The sequence below is a fragment of the Hypomesus nipponensis genome, chromosome 23 (assembly GCF_054491055.1).
Source record: "Hypomesus nipponensis isolate SF chromosome 23, ASM5449105v1, whole genome shotgun sequence".
Classification (NCBI taxonomy): domain Eukaryota; kingdom Metazoa; phylum Chordata; class Actinopteri; order Osmeriformes; family Osmeridae; genus Hypomesus; species Hypomesus nipponensis.
The window spans coordinates 11775201-11793645 of record NC_140383.1 but is presented as its reverse complement, the minus strand read 5'-3'; the positions used below and the strand labels follow the sequence as shown (position 1 = coordinate 11793645).

The 18445-nt window shown below is 46.4% G+C and overlaps 1 protein-coding gene across 3 annotated transcripts; it reads left to right on the top strand.

Annotated features, from left to right (window-relative positions):
• Positions 1 to 1887: 1887 nt before the first annotated feature.
• On the top strand, positions 1888 to 17311 carry med14 (mediator complex subunit 14). Of its 3 annotated transcripts, XM_084689601.1 has the most exons (31): positions 1888 to 2015; positions 2103 to 2297; positions 2605 to 2631; positions 2759 to 2864; positions 3084 to 3257; positions 3394 to 3523; positions 3670 to 3798; positions 3933 to 4040; positions 4360 to 4492; positions 4586 to 4736; positions 5110 to 5221; positions 5487 to 5612; positions 5737 to 5815; positions 7134 to 7293; positions 7636 to 7830; positions 8261 to 8395; positions 9811 to 9887; positions 9970 to 10130; positions 10248 to 10394; positions 10526 to 10617; positions 10889 to 11041; positions 11569 to 11838; positions 12125 to 12365; positions 12774 to 12896; positions 13270 to 13449; positions 13561 to 13799; positions 14088 to 14267; positions 14381 to 14488; positions 14623 to 14748; positions 15072 to 15261; positions 16611 to 17311. In XM_084689601.1, exons 2-31 carry the CDS (start codon positions 2125 to 2127, stop codon positions 16682 to 16684), a joined length of 4299 nt encoding a protein of 1432 aa, XP_084545727.1. In that variant the 5' UTR covers positions 1888 to 2015; positions 2103 to 2124; the 3' UTR covers positions 16685 to 17311. The 3 variants fall into 3 exon arrangements, with proteins under 3 accessions (XP_084545727.1, XP_084545726.1, XP_084545728.1); XM_084689600.1 differs by having other exon boundaries at positions 1888 to 2297; XM_084689602.1 differs by lacking the exon at positions 12774 to 12896 and having other exon boundaries at positions 1888 to 2297.
• Positions 17312 to 18445: the final 1134 nt, after the last annotated feature.

Genomic DNA, 18445 nt, shown 5'->3' with positions numbered 1-18445 from the left:
GTCCAAAATGTGTTGTATTGTGCATGTTGTTTAATCTATTCTACGTGGAGATTAAATAAAAATAATAATAATAAAAAAAACGTTATCCTTTTATTAAAAGGACCTCGTATTAAGTTTCATTTGCCAATTTCTGTATCTGATACCACCACTGTGATGCCTATACAGCCGTTCAGAAACAAACCAGTCATCAGAAATTGCGATGGGTCAGGTTTCTAATCTTATCTCTGACATCACACAGAAAGATGCCATACCATTACACTGTGTGTCTTTTGTGCTTTATGTCCGTGTTTGCCCCCTTCTCACAAACTGAATTGTTTTTACATAATGACAGAGAGAGAACAATTAACCCATTGGTTTAGCTAAAATCCCTAAAGCCCATTATCCTCACCTTGGAATGGTGAATAATATGACTTTGGTTGTTTACAATACTCTATAAAAGTATAAGCATATACAATTTTGAAACAAACAATTACTGAATGACTGAACAGACAAAGAACTGGGCAGGGTATGGAATAGAGAAAGACAAGAGCAAGCACAATAAAAAAAAACATATAATAACACCCAGAGCCATCTAGTAGCATCCATATAGAATGTGAGAGACTGAGAGTCTGTATTTTTCATGTGTGTGCGTGTGTGTGTGTGTGACATAAGTGTGTGTTTGGGTATCTTGTGTTCCGGCACTTTCCGTTCAGTACTATTATACATTTGCCTTTCTTTGTGGTATTAATGGTTTGAAATGTAAATGACAGAACAACAGACACTGATGTTCTTAAAATGTAGGAGTGGATGTCAGAGAAATTCTTAAAAAGGCTTACTGGAGGGTCTATATTCAATACATGATTTAATTTACCAACAATAGTGTTTTTTTGTGTTTGCAATTTGAGTTGTCTGATATTGCTCCCTCGAAAACACAACCACATGTATTTAGGAATGGACAAATGTTTGCTTTATGCTTTTGCTGTATTGTGTCCAGATGAGGACAATTGTGGGACACAATGGATCATGGGACGTGGCTAGCTAGTTGAAAACTTATCACTGACATTTTATCCGATCCAAAATTCCGAATCCACATTTTCTGTGTAACCACATCATTTTCACTTCCTGTTAGACTGCCAGCCTCGATAGTTTTTGAGAAAAGTATATCCGGTTTTGCAGAGTCGTTTTCAAAATAAGAGCAAGTACTGGAATGTGCCGGAAGACGAGCCCTTGCTTTTAATATTGGCATTGATCGATCAGTGAACCTCTTCTGATTCCTCTTACCTGCTTGAATTCATTTCACTCTCATGTTGAGTGGACATACATCCTAACATCTCAAGAAATGTCATGGAAGGTGAAGTCTGTCCTTAATTATGAATGGGGGAGGGTGTAGCTCAGTGGTTAGAGTATATACTTCATATTATTGGTAGCGGGTTCAAATCCTTCTGCACTGTATGTTGCTTTGGATAAAAAGCGTCTGCTAAATGAACACAATATTTTTTATGAATGGAAACTATTGTAAAATACCTCCCATTCCCATTTTGAGGATAATTGTACCAATATTATACTTATTCCTCATATCTTCCTGAATCAATTTAGCTTCATGCAGACAATACAATTTATGTAGCATATCAGTACCTGTTTACATTTTGATTCCTCTCACATTCCTGAATCAGTTTCGCCCATGCTGAAGGGCAAGCCTCACTGTTTAAACCTAAACTATTATTTTGCCGGTTTCTGAATTATTATTTATCGTTCCAAAGGTCTTAACAGTAGTGCACTATACCGTTGTGACATTTCTACATTTTCAAATGAAAAGTAAAAAAAAAAAAAAAAAAACTGTGACCTTTATTTTGAACAGTTTTTTTGGGGGGGGGAGAAAACGGAAATGACATTGCTTATTGAAGCTAGTTCACCCTGCAGCAAAGATGGCGGGTGAACAGTGTTAAATTCATTTTCAGAATAAGCTGTAAAATAGTGTGGTTAAAGTAACTTGAATATGGGGCGAAAACGTCAAGCCCCTTAACAATTAGTAGAACGTAAGAAAATGTTTTTAGCGTTCATGTAGAGTTGGTTATCATAACAAGATATCGCGACCCGTTATTATTTTTCGGTGTCAATTGCAGAGGCTCGTATTGTCATTTTAAAATGGCTCCGGTGCAGATTGGATCAGATGGACAACTAGTCCCGGTCGGGGGTCCCACCTCGGCTCCTCAGCCGCCTCCTCCCGGGGCCCCAGCGACGCAGGGTGTACGCCTAAGCCTTCTCATCGAATTTCTTCTGCAGAGGACCTACCACGAAATTACCCTGCTGGCTGAACTGTAAGTCAGGAGTCCTTGAATGAGTCAGCTAGATAGCTTTCATAGTGACTTTGGTAACCGTCTTAACGTGTTAGCAAAAACCATAAATAAAAGTATGCTGTACACACAGAGATTGCAATGCCGTGACTGCTGCATGAATTTGACTGAACCGGCCAGGTTGTAGTTGGCTACAGTAGTATTGCAGAGTTCTTACAGAACCGTGGCAAGTTTTACAGAGGGCTCCAAATAGGTTGGTTGTGTGGTCCGTGCTTCAAGAAGTAGCAAAACTTGTGTTGATATGACACCTGCTTCTGTTTGTACCTTACAGTCTACCCCGAAAAACCGACATGGAGAGGTGAGTTTCCCACACGGTTGATTCATGGGGAAAGAGTATTTTGATGTTGGACAAGGGACGTCATTATGATGCTTAGCCCTTTACCTTTTTGTGCTGTGTGAACAAACATCTCATTTGTCTTTGATAGGAAAATTGAAATCGTGCAGTTTGCCAGTCGCTCTAGACAACTGTTTGTGCGTCTCCTAGCGCTGGTGAAGTGGGCCAGCAATGCTGGGAAGGTGGAGAAATGTGCGGTATGTGGTCCACAGTCTTCTACATGTCCGGGGGGCTGGGAGGCTTACCTCGATGAACACAGTCTCAGTCCATTCAGCATACACTGTTTTATTTTACTCGCCGTCATTACTTGATCTTGATGTTCTGTTAAGATTTGATTGTTGTATAATGAATGTATTGTTTCGTTATGTTTAATCTTAGGGATACATACCTTTAACATCTAGTTTCTATGGTAATAGATGATCTCCAGCTTCCTGGACCAGCAGGCCTTCCTGTTTGTGGACACAGCTGATAGGCTGGCCTCGCTGGCAAGAGATGCCCTGGTGCACGCCCGCCTACCCAGCTTCGCCATCCCCTTTGCCATCGACGTGCTGACAACAGGCTCTTACCCTCGGCTGCCCACATGCATAAGGGTAAGATGCCTACTACTCTTTTTTTCTGCCCACATTTCTCTATGCTACAAGCAGAGTAGACCTTCATGCACACCATGACATTAAGTTGCTTTAGTTGAATCCGTCTTTCTTCCCCTCATCCATTCCTCCTCTGTAGGATAAGATCATTCCTCCAGACCCCATCACTAAGGTGGAGAAGCAGAGCACTCTGAATCAGCTCAATCAGATTCTTCGCCATCGCTTGGTCACAACAGACCTACCCCCCCAGCTAGCCAATCTTACCGTAGGTACGTATGTCTAGGGTTGCACTGCCTCACAAGGAAGTACACTGTGTAATCACTGTATTTCAAACTCACCAACCAGTTGGAGTTATTACCAGTTGGTAATAACGTGTGTACTCAAGTAACAGAGTAGTAACACATTTTTGTGACAGCTAATGGGCGTGTGAAGTTCCGTGTGGAAGGAGAGTTTGAGGCCAGTCTCACGGTGATGGGAGACGACCCGGATATTCCCTGGAGGTTACTGAAGCTGGAGGTCCTGGTAGAAGACAAGGAGACCGGGGGTGAGACAAGCTCTTCTTTCTCAGATGTTATCCTTGCTTGCTGTACCTCTCTTCTTTCCATACTTTATCATTTCATCCATCCAGTTCTTCATCATTGAACTCCATCCATCCCCCCTCCCCTTCCTCCTCCTTAGATGGGCGAGCTTTGGTCCACAGCATGCAGGTGAACTTCATCCATGAGCTGGTCCAGTCCCGCCTGTTTGCAGATGAGAAGCCTCTTCAGGACATGTACAACTGCTTGCGTATCCTCTCTGAGTGTTCAGCCTGTCTGCTTGTGTCAACTCTCAGGTTATTGTGGATGTTAGTATGCTTACTGTGGGCTTCCAGTTCCAGACACAGGGCTGGAACAGTCACAGGGCAGTCGAAGTTAATGTGTTACACAACAGTATTGACTGTATGGCCAGCCAGTACATAGGTGCCAAGGCACTCGGGATAACGTATATATACAGTATATATATATAGCTTATTTGGTGTACTTTGCCAAAACTGGTTTATGCGTGTGTTTCTTTTTTTCTTATGTGTGCCAAGTGCCTCCAGTTAGTTCCTTAGCTGGGAGTCCAGACTCGTTCTGCCTGTCGCTGCAGCTGGAAGTGTTGCACTCCCAAACCCTGCTGCTGATCAGAGAGCGCTGGGGCGACCTGGTGCAGGTGGAGAGATACATGCCTGCCAAGAGCCTCACGCTGGCAGTCTGGAAGTAGGGCAGACATCTACACACACACCTCGCCTCTGTAATCCTTTGTCTGGTTTCCTCACACTTTTCTTGTTTTCTACTCTGTTCTCCCTCCAGTCAACAGGTGTTGGGTAGAAAGACAGGAACAGCCTCTGTCCACAAAGTCACCATAAAGATTGACGAATCAGACGGCTCCAAGCCCCTGCAGATATCCCATGAGCCTCCCCTCCCCGCTTGTGATTCCAAACTGATGGAGCGTGCGATGAAGGTGAAATAGTGTGGGGGGTTTCTGAGACAAATTTGAGTTTTTCATAATGAAACTTGTCAGTAGGGCTTGATATAATTTGCAGGAGTGAATATCAGCAAGGCTAATACTTAAATATTGTTAAATGTTCAAATTTCCCACATAAGATTTCATAACAATAAAAAGTGGAAAAGATGAATTTTAGTGCAAAAAGTCTTCAGAATCTTTTATATTGACATTTGAGGTGACCCCCCAAGAATCATTGGACATTTTGAACAAAGATATAGCGAGGATGGCCAATCAATCAGACTTCCTCATGCACCTCAGTGACATATCTTAAGTCTTAATTGTTTGATTATGTGATTTCATATCCTGTGTGGTCCTTGCCCTCTTGCAGATCGATCACCTGTCAGTGGAGAAGCTGTTGATTGACAGTGTCCATGCCCGCTCCCACCAAAAGCTGCAGGAGCTGAAGGCCATCCTGAGGAGCAGTAACCCTGGCGACAACTGTGAGTGGCCTTCCATTCTGCCAGCTACAGAACCTATCTGTACCTCAACCCGCAATGTTCTGATCCTTGTTTTACATGAATATGTAAGACAGCTTATATAATAAAGCTTAAGAACAGCATGACTGCAGGAGCCTTCCCAAGACCAAGACAAGTAGAGAATAGAACTGTATTGATACCCGGGGAGGAAATGCTCTAGAGTTACTGTATATAAATGAATGATTTAGTTCATGTTTTTTTTCATGGTATGGTTGTCTCTGTGTTTCAGCGTTCATCGAGACGGCCCTTCCCACCCTGGTCATCCCCATCCTGGAGCCCTGCGGACGCTCAGAGTGCCTGCACATCTTTGTAGACCTGCATTCTGGAATGTTCCAGCCAATGCTGTATGGCATAGGTACACTGGGAAACACAAACAGATACACGCGCGCACACACACACACACACTGAAACACATTTATATACACACAGAAATACACACATTTGTTTACACTCATATCCTCTGTCTTCTCCCTTTCCAGAACAGTCCATGCTTGATGACATTGAGAAGACCATTAATGATGACATGAAGCGCATAATCTCTTGGCTGCAGCAGCTGAAGTAAGTCAACATCAGGACTTGTTCTCACTAAAATGGGCTCAGTTTAGAACAGCACCTGAGCTGAGTTCAGTGTAGAGCAGCAGCTCCTGAGGTAGCACAGAGCAAGAACTTGGTGACATTGAAAACACATTTAAAATACCGTATTTCTTCGATTAAACGCCGCCCTCAAATAAATGCAGCACCAAAAATTTAATTGGTAAAATTAATACAGTATTTATTACACAAGTAAGTCATAAGTGTACAATATAAAATGTAATTCGCCACTCACGAATTGGCCTTTCATCTACCCCAAGTTCGACTGCTACAGATCTGTTGCTGTTGGTGAGTGCTTTCTGCACGGCTTTCTGTTTGAAAGCTAAAGTGTAAGAACATGCTGCTTCAGATTTCTACACAATGTAGAACACTTGTATTTGATACAGTTAAAGTACTACCCACGCACACCTAATTGATAGCCAATGAGAAAGGGAGTTGCCGCACGCATACGGCACATGTACTCCCGACTAAACGCACAGCTTAAATTTTACAGTGGGCTTTGTGTTTGACCTCCTTGTCTATTCTTGTTTGTCTATGGCCGCACTGCAGCTACAATTCACTAAATCTCTCACTAATAAATCGCCGCCCTCGGATAAACGCTGCACCAAAAAAGCACATTGTGTAATAAATGCTGCAGCGTTTAATCGAAGAAATAAGGTATGGTATATAAATACAATGAACCACACCTCCCCTTATCTTTCTTTGCTAGTGACATGCTAGCACAGTGCTATGCCCAAATAATATAAATACGTTTTTCAGAAAACTGTCTAGCATAACTAGTTTGCTCGAAACGTTATTATGACAAATTTGAAATGTTATCCAGCAAGAAGACAAGTGTGTTCATGGTGAGATACCTGTCTAGAAGTGAACTTTCCTAGACTAGAGACGCGGATGCCAGATAAAACAGGCTTAACCCTTGTGTTCTCCTCGGGTCATTCTGACCCATCAGTCATTGTGACCCACCGTTGTTTGCAACAACTTTACCACATACAAAAACAAAATGAAGCATTTTCTTTTAATCGTTGGGCTGTCTCAGACCCCCCACATTGCGAAGGTGAAAATACAATTATTTTTATTTGCTTTTGTATAGGGTAAAATTGGGTAAACACAACGATGGTTCGTTATGAACCTTTTGGTCATGTGACCCGAAGGCAGCACAAGGGTTAAACAAGCAGAAAACGCCTGTTTAGCATAAACAGGATGCCCGCGGTGTCTACAGCTGCCTGTGTATGCATCAGAGTATAGCCTTATCTTTCTCTCTCTGCCCCCTTCTCCACCTCTCTAGGTACTGGTTGGGTGAGCAGCGTTGTCGTCAGTCTGTCAAGCACCTCCCCACTGTGTGCTCTGACACACTTCACCTCTCCAACGCTGCCTCCCACCCGGCGGGCAGCCTATCAAAGCACAAGCTCTTCATCAAGCTGACACGCCTACCCCAGTACTACATCGTAAGACCCTCCCCCCTCACAGACACCCAGACCCAGTAACATCATTAACGATTGTTGTCATTTTTTTGTCATTTTCAAACTGGAGAGGTTTTCACCAAAATTGTAGGATTATCCTCCCTACGTTTGTTTTGTTCTTGAAATTAACTCACTAGCGTATGTCCTTGATACATGGTCTCCTGTCATAGCAGCAAAGTCAGTAATAGTATTATTCAACCATATCTCTCTGGCTGCATCCCCTCTCTTCTTTCGTCTCGCCATTCTCCATCTTCTCTTCTTACCACCCCTCGCCTTAATCTCTCCATCTTCTCTTCTTCCCTCTCCCTACCCTCTCTCGCTCCTCAGGTTGTGGAGATGCTGGAGGTCCCAGGCTGTCCTACAGAGCTCAGATACCAGTACTCCTTCCTGTCATTGAGTCAGCTAGAGGGGGACGAGGGCCCTCCTGTGGCCCAGCTTCTGCAGACCTTTAAGCCCAATCTGGAGCAGCTGGTCCTGGACACCATGGCAGGGAAGGGGCTCCGCCCTGGAGCCAAGAGGAAGGTACTATCAAATCAGGGTTTCCCGCAGCACTTTTCAGTTAAGGCAGCCGCCTAAGCAAGACACGCCTGCCCCGTTGTCCTGTTTTCTCCCTTCCATTCCAAACCGTGACCAAGGCCAGTCTCCCTTCTCTGCAGAACGCATTAGTCTATTACACAAACTACCCCCCCCCCCCCACACACATTTTCTGTGCGAAACCCTGCAAATACTGAAGTGATGTATTCATTTAATTTAGCAGACCCCTTTTTGGTGACAAAGTGACTTATACCAGCAGGGATTTGGATATCTTGTGAAATGGTCTACAACTGAGCTATAGCTAACCCCATGCTCTACCACTGAGCCATACCCCTTACCACAAAGAATAAGGCTTTCATTTTCTGAGTTTGTGTTTTTTCTATTTGAGTGATTGTGTGTGTGTGTTTTGGCCTTGCAGCTGTCAGGGGACCCAGGTGCCCTGGAGCCGAAGAAGCCCAAGCGCTCGGGTGAAATGTGTGCCTTCAACAAAGAGCTGGCCCACCTAGTGGCCATGTGTGACACTAACATGCCCTTCATTGGCCTCCGTGCAGAGGTACGCTCCCACGCCTTTACCCCTACACACCTCCACCCCTATACCTCCACCTATACACACCTCCACCCCTATACCTCCACCTATACACACCTCCACCCCTATACCTCCACCTATACACACCTCCACCCCTATACCTCCACCTATACACACCTCCACCCACACACAGCTCCACCTATACACACCTCCACCCACACACAGCTCCACCCCTATACCTCCACCTATACACACCTCCACCCCTATACCTCCACCTATACACACCTCCACCCCTATACCTCCACCTATACACACCTCCACCCCTATACCTCCACCTATACACACCTCCACCCCTATACCTCCACCTATACACACCTCCACCCCTATACCTCCACCTATACACACCTCCACCCACACACAGCTCCACCCCTATACCTCCACCTATACACACCTCCACCCACACACAGCTCCACCCCTATACTTCCACGTATACACACCTCCACCCACACACAGCTCCACCCCTATACCTCCACCTATACACACCTCCACCCCTATACTTCCACGTATACACACCTCCACCCACACACAGCTCCACCCCTATACCTCCACCTATACACACCTCCACCCCTATACCTCCACGTATACACACCTCCACCCACACACAGCTCCACCCCTATACCTCCATCTTTCCACACCTCCACCCTTAAGGCCGAAATATGCTTCTGTTTACGGATGGGCGGGCGCACGGATACACACGGATACGGACGGATAGACTGCGTTTATGGTTCTTCGTAGGCTGTGGGTGCTGAAAACAATTCAGCCAGAAGAGTAGGTGGCGCAACGGTTTTTTGTTTAGACGTCGTCGAGTGTTTATTTAACTAGGTTACCGAGAAGTCGGAGCAAATTAACAAATTAGCCGTTTCATCAATAAAATACGCACATTTTCTGCCCATTTCTTGTCACATTTGAATTCAGATTCAGATTTACATGTACTGTTTAGCTGAAATATATTGTAATTGTAAAAACTTTACAAGCAGTGGCGGTCTAAGGATTCTGTTCGTCCTGCTATCATGGCAACCCCACCCCTGTCGCAAGTGGTTCTTAATACTGACCAATCACAGCCAAGGGGGTCTCTGTAGCTCTCCGTAGCTACGACGGATAATTACAAAATTCAGGAGGTGCACGTCAAGCTCTCCGAGGCCCTCCAAGGGCTGACAGAGAGCTTGTAGAGGGCGTTCCACGGAGACGAGGGCGTTCCTATGTGTCCGTTTTTCGAAAAACGCAGAAGCATATATCGGCTTTTATACCTCCACCTCTCCACACCTCCACCCCTATACCTCCACCTTTCCACACCTCCGCCCCTATACCTCCACCCATACACCTTCATCTCTATGCCATACAACTCCTCCTTCACACCTCCACCCCTCTCTTCCTGTTTGTAGCTATCCAACATGGAGATCCCTCACCAGGGGGTGCAGGTGGAGGGAGACGGCTGCAGCCACGCCATCCGCATCCTAAAGTAAGATCAACACACACGCACACACACACTTGTTGACATCCTGAGTGTCCTGATGCTCCCCCTCCGTCCTCTAACCCCCCAGGATCCCAGCCAGTAAGGGTGTGGGGGAGGAGACCAGGCGGGCGGTGGACCGCTCCCTGCTGGACTGCACCTTCCGTCTGCAAGGCAGGAACAACCGCACCTGGGTGGCTGAGCTGGTGCTGGCCCACTGCCCACTCAGCAGCACACACAGCAAGGAGCAAGGTGGGCTCTCGTTTACTCACACATACACACACATACTCACATACACACTCACTCACACACACAGCGCCAATAGTAAAACACCAGAAACAAGACTTGACCTCCCTGTCCCCCATGCAGCCTCCACGCGGCACGTGTATCTGACCTATGAGAACCCGCTGTCTGAGCCTGTGGGAGGCAGGAAGGTCGTGGAGATGTTCCTTAATGATTGGAGCTCCATTAGCCAGCTTTACCAGTGTGTACTCAAGTTCTCACGCTCGCTACCAGGTACGCGTGTCTGTCACTTATGTGCTGTCTGTGTTGGTATCTATTTGTTTTTGAAACTGTGTTTATCACTAAAGGTGTCTCTTTCTCCTGTATCTGACAATAATCCATGTACCCCTCCACCTCCCATCCAGAGATGCCCTCCTACCTCAGCCACTTCTCAGAGGTCCGGCTCTATAACTACCGCAAGCTGGTCCTATGCTATGGAAGCACCAAGGGCAGCTCGGTAAGTATGACTGGAGGCACAGACCTTTTAGGCTGCTAGAAGTGGGACAGTGGCTTCAGATTCACTCTGTAATATTTAACTCTGGATTTGATGTTGTTATAACATAAACAAAAATAAATGGAAAACTAATTATAAGCTCAGTGTCAAAATAGAAAAACTTGTTGTCAAATATTGGTTTACGTCCTAAACTATTCTTCACCGTTTTTTGGAACAACAAGGAATTTAATCAACAAGGAAGTGTTGAGAATAAACCTGCTATTACCTTCCCCAGGTTACCATCCAGTGGAACTCCAGCAGCCAGAGGTTCCACCTCTCCCTGGGGACCATAGGACCCAACTCGGGCTGCAGCAACTGCCACAACATCATCCTGCATCAGCTCCAGGAGATGTTCAACAAGACCCCCAATGTGGTGCAACTGCTGCAGGTAGACACACACGCACAGATATTAAAGCCCGACCCATAAAGGATTTTTAAGGCCGATACCGATACAAATATTTGATGATTAAAAAATCAGATATTCCGATATATCGGCTGATACATATTATAAAAATAAATCCAGAAACGCGATACAAAATATAAACATATTTCCCTAACACTCTGCCTGACTCTGGCTGGATCAGCTGGTTGCAGGGTTTGTGGTGTTCTAAACACGAGTGTTGCCAACAGGGACGTTGTAGATTGTTCTTAAACAAACATTCATAGCATGGTTGAAGGGTGAAGGGTGTTTCGTCCATTTTTACATTAATTTATTGGCCATTAGGAGCCTTGATTTTGTACGTTGTTTGTTTGTATTGTGAAGGCATAAAAAAAGATAAATGCCAATACCGATAGTTTGGAAAATGCCTAATATCGGCCGTCCGATAAATCGGTCAGGCTCGAACAGACGACACACACACACAGATACACACACTGTAGCACAAAGATACATCCGGATCTCCTTGTCCCACCCAGGTGCTCTCAGACACTCAGGCTCCTCTGAATGCCATCAACAAGCTGCCCACTGTGCCCATGCTGGGACTGACCCAGCGGACCAACACAGCATACCAGTGCTTCTCCATCCTGCCCCAGTCGCCGACACATATCCGGCTAGCCTTCAGAAACATGTACTGCATCGACATCTACTGCCGTGGCCGAGGGGTGGTGGCCATACGGGATGGAGCTTACAGCCTGTTTGACAACACCAAGATAGTGGAGGGCTTCTACCCAGCTCCAGGGCTCAAGGTGAGCAGGAGAGGGAATGAGAGGGATGGGTGGAGGGAGGGAGAGAGAATGAGAGGGAGGGATAAGGCTGGAGTGCTGTAGCCACTTCCTAACCCTATGCCTTTCCAGAGCATTTCTCTGGTCACTTTTAAGGACAGGGTTTGAGCTCTGAGGTAGCTCAGAATGTTATTTTAAAATATTTCTAACTCTTCCTTTCTTTTCTCTAACAATCCCCATCTCCTCCTGCACCTCATCCCTTCCTTTCTTCCTGCACCTCACCCCCTTCTTTTTTTTCTCCACTCCGCAGACGTTCCTCAACATGTTTGTGGACAGTAACCAGGATCCTCGCCGCCGTTCTGTCAACGAGGACGACAACCCGCCCTCCCCAGTGGGAGTGGATGTGATGGACAGCCTCATGAACCAATTACAAGCCCAGCAGCCAATAAGAGGGGGGGCAGGAGGAGTGTACCCTCCCCTTACTTCACCACCAACAGCGTTCCATACCAATGTGGCTCCATCGCCCTCCATGATGCCCACCCAGTCCCCAGGTTAGTCCCGCTACAGTGTGGGACTAACCCTGCTTCATTTGTGCAACATGAGCTTTGGATTGTTCAACTGAAGAGAAAGACCATACCATGTCTGGTCTGCTCCATCATCCTCCAATCTCCTGGTTTGGTGCCATGTCATCATGTTGCTAGCCCAAACCCCAGCTGTGCTACCATGTCATCGTGTTGCTTACCCTAACCTAATCTGTGCTCAGAAAGGAGACAGCATGCTCTCAGCCCTGCAGCCCCCCCCTTACACTGCCCAGCTTTAGCTTGTGTATGAGTGTGTGCGAGTATGTGAGAGCGTGTCGCTGTGAGCGAGACACTAAGATAAGTGAGAAAGGTGATCTTGTCGACCCACACCTGAGTCTGACAGTCCCTGTGTGGGTATGCGTGTGTGTGTGTATGCAGGGACCATCCATTCCTCCGGCTCCCCTAGTGGAGTACTGAGGGCGCCCTCGCCCTTTGGGCCCACCCCGTCGCCCTCCTCTCTGGGCATAGCTATGGGCCCCAGCAGCTTTGCCAGCCCGCATGGTAAGTGGTTTCAGGCTCCCCTGGAGCTGGAACTGGAGCTGGGACTGCGGTGGCAGACTGGGGCTGGAGGGCTGGGAATGGGGTGGGGAACTAGTGTGGAGGGCTGTGGATGGGGCTGGGGTGGAGGACTGGGGTTGGAGGGCTGGGACTGGGGGTTTAAAGGCTGGGATTGAGGTGGAGGCGCCGGGCTTAGGGCGCTGGGCTGAGGGCTCTGGGCTGAGGGGCTCTGGGCTGAGGGATTTTGGAACCATGTGTGTTTCTATGTTGACGTCTGTGTGTTTATTATTCAATCAATCATTGAGTCTGACTGGGTTCATAGACTGAAGATGGCCGAAGCGGATGTTGATGACGATAGTGTCTGTGTGTCCTCCAGGGGCCCTGGATCCCAGCTCTCCGTACGCCATGGTCTCCCCCAGCCAGAGGGGCCAGTGGCCAGGCTCTCCCCAGGTGTCAGGCCCTTCTCCTGGGGCTCGGATTCATGGCATGTCCCCTGGGAACCCCTCTCTTCACTCGCCAATCCCCGACGCCTCCCACTCTCCGCGCGCTGGATCCAGTAAGCACTCCTCTGGTGGGCTGTTAGTATATGGGTGATCCAATAAGAATGTTGACACCATAGTCATGTGTGTCTCTGTGTGTGTGTGTGTGTGTGTGTGTGTGTGTTCAGGCTCTCAGACCATGCCCAGCAGCATGCCTCCTCCACGAAAGCTGCCTCAGCGCTCCTGGGCGGCTTCCATCCCCACCATCCTCACCCACAATGCCTTGCATGTGCTGCTGCTGCCGTCGCCCACGCCCTGCCTGGTGCCGGGCTTGGCAGGAAGTTACCTCTGCTCGCCACTTGAGCGCTTTCTGGGCTCTGTCATCATGAGACGCCACCTGCAGCGGATCATCCAGCTGGAGCCCAACGTGAGTACTCCATCCCAATGACGAAATGACTAAATGAAATGAAATCCCTCTCTCCTCTCCTCCATTCCTCTCTCGTCTCCTCCATCCCTCTCTCTCCTCCATACATTCCTCTCCTCTCCTCAATCCCTTTGTCCTCTACTCCATCCCTGTCATCTCCTTTTACCTCCCTCTCTCCTCTCCTGTATTCCACCCCCCTTTCCTCTCGTCCTCCATCTCATCTCTCCTCAGCTCAGTGTGCTTTTACCGTCTGGCTGTAAGCGTTCGTTTCTCCCTGTCTCTGTTCCCTAGCTGGCCATTGTGACCTCTAACGAGCCAGGAGTCATCATGTTTAAGACCGAGGTTCTGAAGTGTCGCGTAGCCTTGAACCCCAAGACCTACCAGACCCTGCAGCTCAAGGTCACCCCAGAGAACACTGGTCCCTGGTCCCAGGATGAGCTTCAAGTCCTGGAGAAGTTTTTTGAGACCAGGGTGAGGGGCCACCACTCACCAATGCGCACACACTGTCACGCATACTAGCGTAACATACACACTAAGCCCTTTTGTAAGTCACAGCTGTTGTCCTTTGTTCTCCTGCCCACTAGGTGGCGGGACCTCCTTTTAAGTACAACACGCTTAATGCCTTCACCAAACTCCTGGGGGCTCCCACCAACATCCTGAGGGACTGTGTCCGCATCATGAAACTGGAACTGGTGAGGGCTATAGGCTCAAAGGGATGAGGGTTGGGGTGGGTTTAATGGGACATAGAGGTGGGTTAGTGTGACTCTTAAGAAGAACTGTACGATTCCATGTGCTCATGCCCTTCTGTCTCCCCCCCCCTCCCCAGTTCCCTGACCAGGCAGCTCAATTCAAGTGGAATGTTCAGTTCTGTCTGACCATCCCACCCAGCGCCCCCCCCATCGCCCCCCCTGGCACTATCGCTGTGGTGCTCAAGTCCAAGATGCTCTTTTTTGTAAGTAAACCTCTGGATATTTCAACTCAGCTCCACCATGCCTCAATGATTCTTCCTGTCTGCTCAGTAGCGCTGTACTGTGTCAAGGCCAGTAGGTCAGATAAGTCCAGGTAAAAAGACCTGGTATATAAGGTAAGAGATGAACACTGTATCAACATTTTTACATCGCCCTCGGACATTTAACCAGTTGTTTTTAACTCCACAGAAGTCCTTTTGCGGCATAAATGGGATCTTCCCCTGAATCTGTGCCCATCTATCACTAACCCCTGGCCCTAACCCTAGCTCCAGCTACTCTAACCCCAACCTGTCTGCTGTGCCCCCAGCTCCAGCTGACCCAGAGGGTCCCTGTGCCCCAGGACCAGGTGAGCATCATCGTGCCCATCGTTTACGACATGTCAACCGGCCTCACCCAGCAGGCTGACATCCCCCGCCAGCACAGCTCCTCTGGGGCTGCAGCGCTCATGGTCTCCAACATCCTCAAGAGGTTCAACGAGATGCACCCTGCCAGACAGGGTGAGACACCAGCCTGTCCAATAAGGACACTTGATCTGATTGTTACGATTTGGTCATTTCCATTCAAAGTCTCCCCCCCCCCCCCCCCCCAAAACAATGGCTTATGTTTCTGCCGTATCACAGCTAATTGCACCCAACTCTTTTCTACTTAGACGTCCCTTTTAAAATATTTAGCCTTCTGGCTAGCTCTATTTTGCACACGACTACAGCTAAAAGGCGGTGAAGTAATTTGGTAACAATGCTACGATTATCTTGATAAAATGGGATTCTAATGACTGCTTAAACTTGGAAGTCGTACCCGTTGCCCCAGGATAGTTAAATAGCCACTAGCGAATCACATTAGCAAATCCCAAATAAAATCTGCTTCCCATTGTCTGATAGTCTCTAGGCAAGTTACCTATTGAGGAGCTTCTTTCCATTGTTTTTACCTGAATTAGAGGGGCTAGGGCTACGGCCAACCAGCAAACCTTTTCTACTAATCTTGCTAGTCAAGTTATCTATGTAAACCAGTTAGCCACGTTGTTTATCCAAGTTGATGCAAAGATGAGGATCTTTGCAAACCATTGCAACCCTCAGAGATTACTACTTAAAAATTTTAATTGTAAAATGATGCATTCACGATGTTAGATTTACGCTGCTTGCCTCCTTACGGTAGTGCTGGCTGGTAAAAACCCTGATTACCTCCCTGGTTGTTTACATCCCAGGGTGAAACATGATTACTTCACCCGGAGGATCCTGATTCTAATTTCAAGGTTTATTCCACTACAAAGCTTTTTAACCTGTTACCGCGCTGTAGCTATGTCGATCTACTGTACGACATCATGCATAACTAAACACCTTGTTTGTGCCTCGGTTGAGTTAGGGTTGTGGTATTCATTTGAATACTAGTTTTTCTTGTCTTTTCACAAACCATAACTATTAAACAAACAAAAAAATGTTTTTTCATATGCGCTTTTAGCGTACCAAACTGGTGTGCGTCACCTTAGACTGTAAATGTCTATTATTTTTATTTTTTTGTACATACCCACATTGCTTGCTGTTCCAGTGACAGAAGGTACCCTCAAACTGTACATAGTTAGTATTCTAAGTCCAAAATCCACACATCCTTAAGTGTAACCCGTTCAAGTTTGGCCTGGCAAAAAAGCCAGATGTTTCTCATAGCGATAGTTCAGTCTTCAGACATGTCCACGTATGTGCTTTGGTCCATTTATCTCCTTCGAGATTTCTTTTTTTGTTATTCTTGTGTAGTAATCGTGTGGGGAAGAAAAGTGGAGTATAAATGTTTTGGACACAGCCCTGGATTATAAATGAGTTAAGAAACTTGACATTGTGTGTGTTCTTCTTTTCAGGTGAATGTACAATATTTGCCTCAGTGCATGAGCTCATGGCCAACCTCAATCTACCGCCTGGTGGTCGCCAGTAGCAACGGCTGCTTGCTGGTTGGAACAGTAACCCAACTCTGGATCTGGGACAGATCTGAACTGTAGTCAAAGGATGTCACAATGTAACATACCTTTTCTTGATTCAGCAGTTGGGCAAGTTTCTCCGTCGGAAAAGGGAGTGGATAATGCAAATTCATGAAGCCTAATGTTTATTCTGAACATGTTTATGTGTTAATTCAAACACACATGTATGTTAGCAATTTGGTGTATTAAGGTGAATCCTCAGAGAGAAAGACGTGTTATTTTTCCCCTCCAACTGTAAAGGGTTCACAAATTAAAAAGATGTTTGTTTACCAAAAGATGTACATTATTATATATTTCTGCATTAGGCTGAGTTAGGGTTTTGCTAGAAACTATTATTCACATTCATTTTGATTCTGTTGTTGTATCGGGAATTCTGTTTTAGTACAATATTTAAATGTATCTTCTTTCATTGTTTTTCTTTCATGATGTTAAGCCCTTCAAGCTTCTTAGTTCAACCTGTCACTTTGAGAACTGTAAAACTGTGAGAACTTTATAAGCTGGCTGTATTTTATGACTGCTTTTGATTCCTACATGAAGAATCGTAGAACTATAGTCTGTCTTTATTTAATAAATCAGTAAAAACATGTCTTGAGTAAAGATGTACCTTGATTGTAAGGTGCTGAAATCCAAACCTATTATGCAGAATGCAAGGTCAGGACAGCAATTCTGGGTAATTGGGCCGTGTGTAACCTGTTTGCTGTTTTGAGGTCTACTATTATACCTGCCCTGTGCAACCTGCCAAAGGCAGTCAGTCGCATTGGCTAAGTATGTGCATGTTGCGGACGTGGAGTTTTTTGACCGTGGGAAGTGAGAGTGGAAAATATTAATCGAGGGACGGTGTGCTGCTGCTGATATTTTTTGATTGGCTTTGTACTCATTTTGATTGGCTAATGTACATTTACATTACATGTTGTCATTTAGTAGACACTCTTATCCAGAGCAACTTACAGTAAGTACAGGGACATTCCCCCTGAGGCAATTAGGGTGAAGTGCCTTGTCCAAGGACACAACGTCATTTAACCAGTGACCTTCTGATTACTAGCCCGATTCCCTAACCGTTCTGCCATCTGACTCATCTGACACTACTCTAACTCGAGAAAGCTATCATCTCAGTATGCCTGCGCCTCGTCCATTAATTGTATATAGCGGGACACCCTTACTTCTCAGCGTGAGAAATACAAGGTGTTGCCCGAGAGCGTGAGAAATGGTTGAAATTGCGTGAGTCTAGCGGTAAATGCATGAGACTTGAGAGCCTTGTAAGACCTGCAACTGTGCAGTATAGATCAGTGATCTGTACAACGTGTTATGGTATTGTAGGAGTGTTTTGCTGACCCTGAATGTGACAAGGTCTTGGGCATCAAGAGTCTCAAATACGGACTACACAAGCTAGTGAAGAACATTTCCCAAGACTATCAGGTCCTCTGGAGCACGTGCAGCAGGACACAGAACCGTAGAGGAGCAGATTAGAGGAAGAGCAGAGAGACACGTGAAGAAGTGAGGAGGGAGAGAGGGACGAAGAATAGGGGATACTCTATATTAGAAAGATAAAGTGTGTGGTAGACATTACATTTATTTACATCATTTCAGTTTGTTTTCAGTATTGGTGAAAAACTTTGTGCCTGTTTTGATACCAGGAATTAGCCACAGCACACAGTCCATGTCTCGCAGACAAACCGCCTCTGCAATAAAGAGGAGTTTGTTGTCTTGTAGCTATGTGT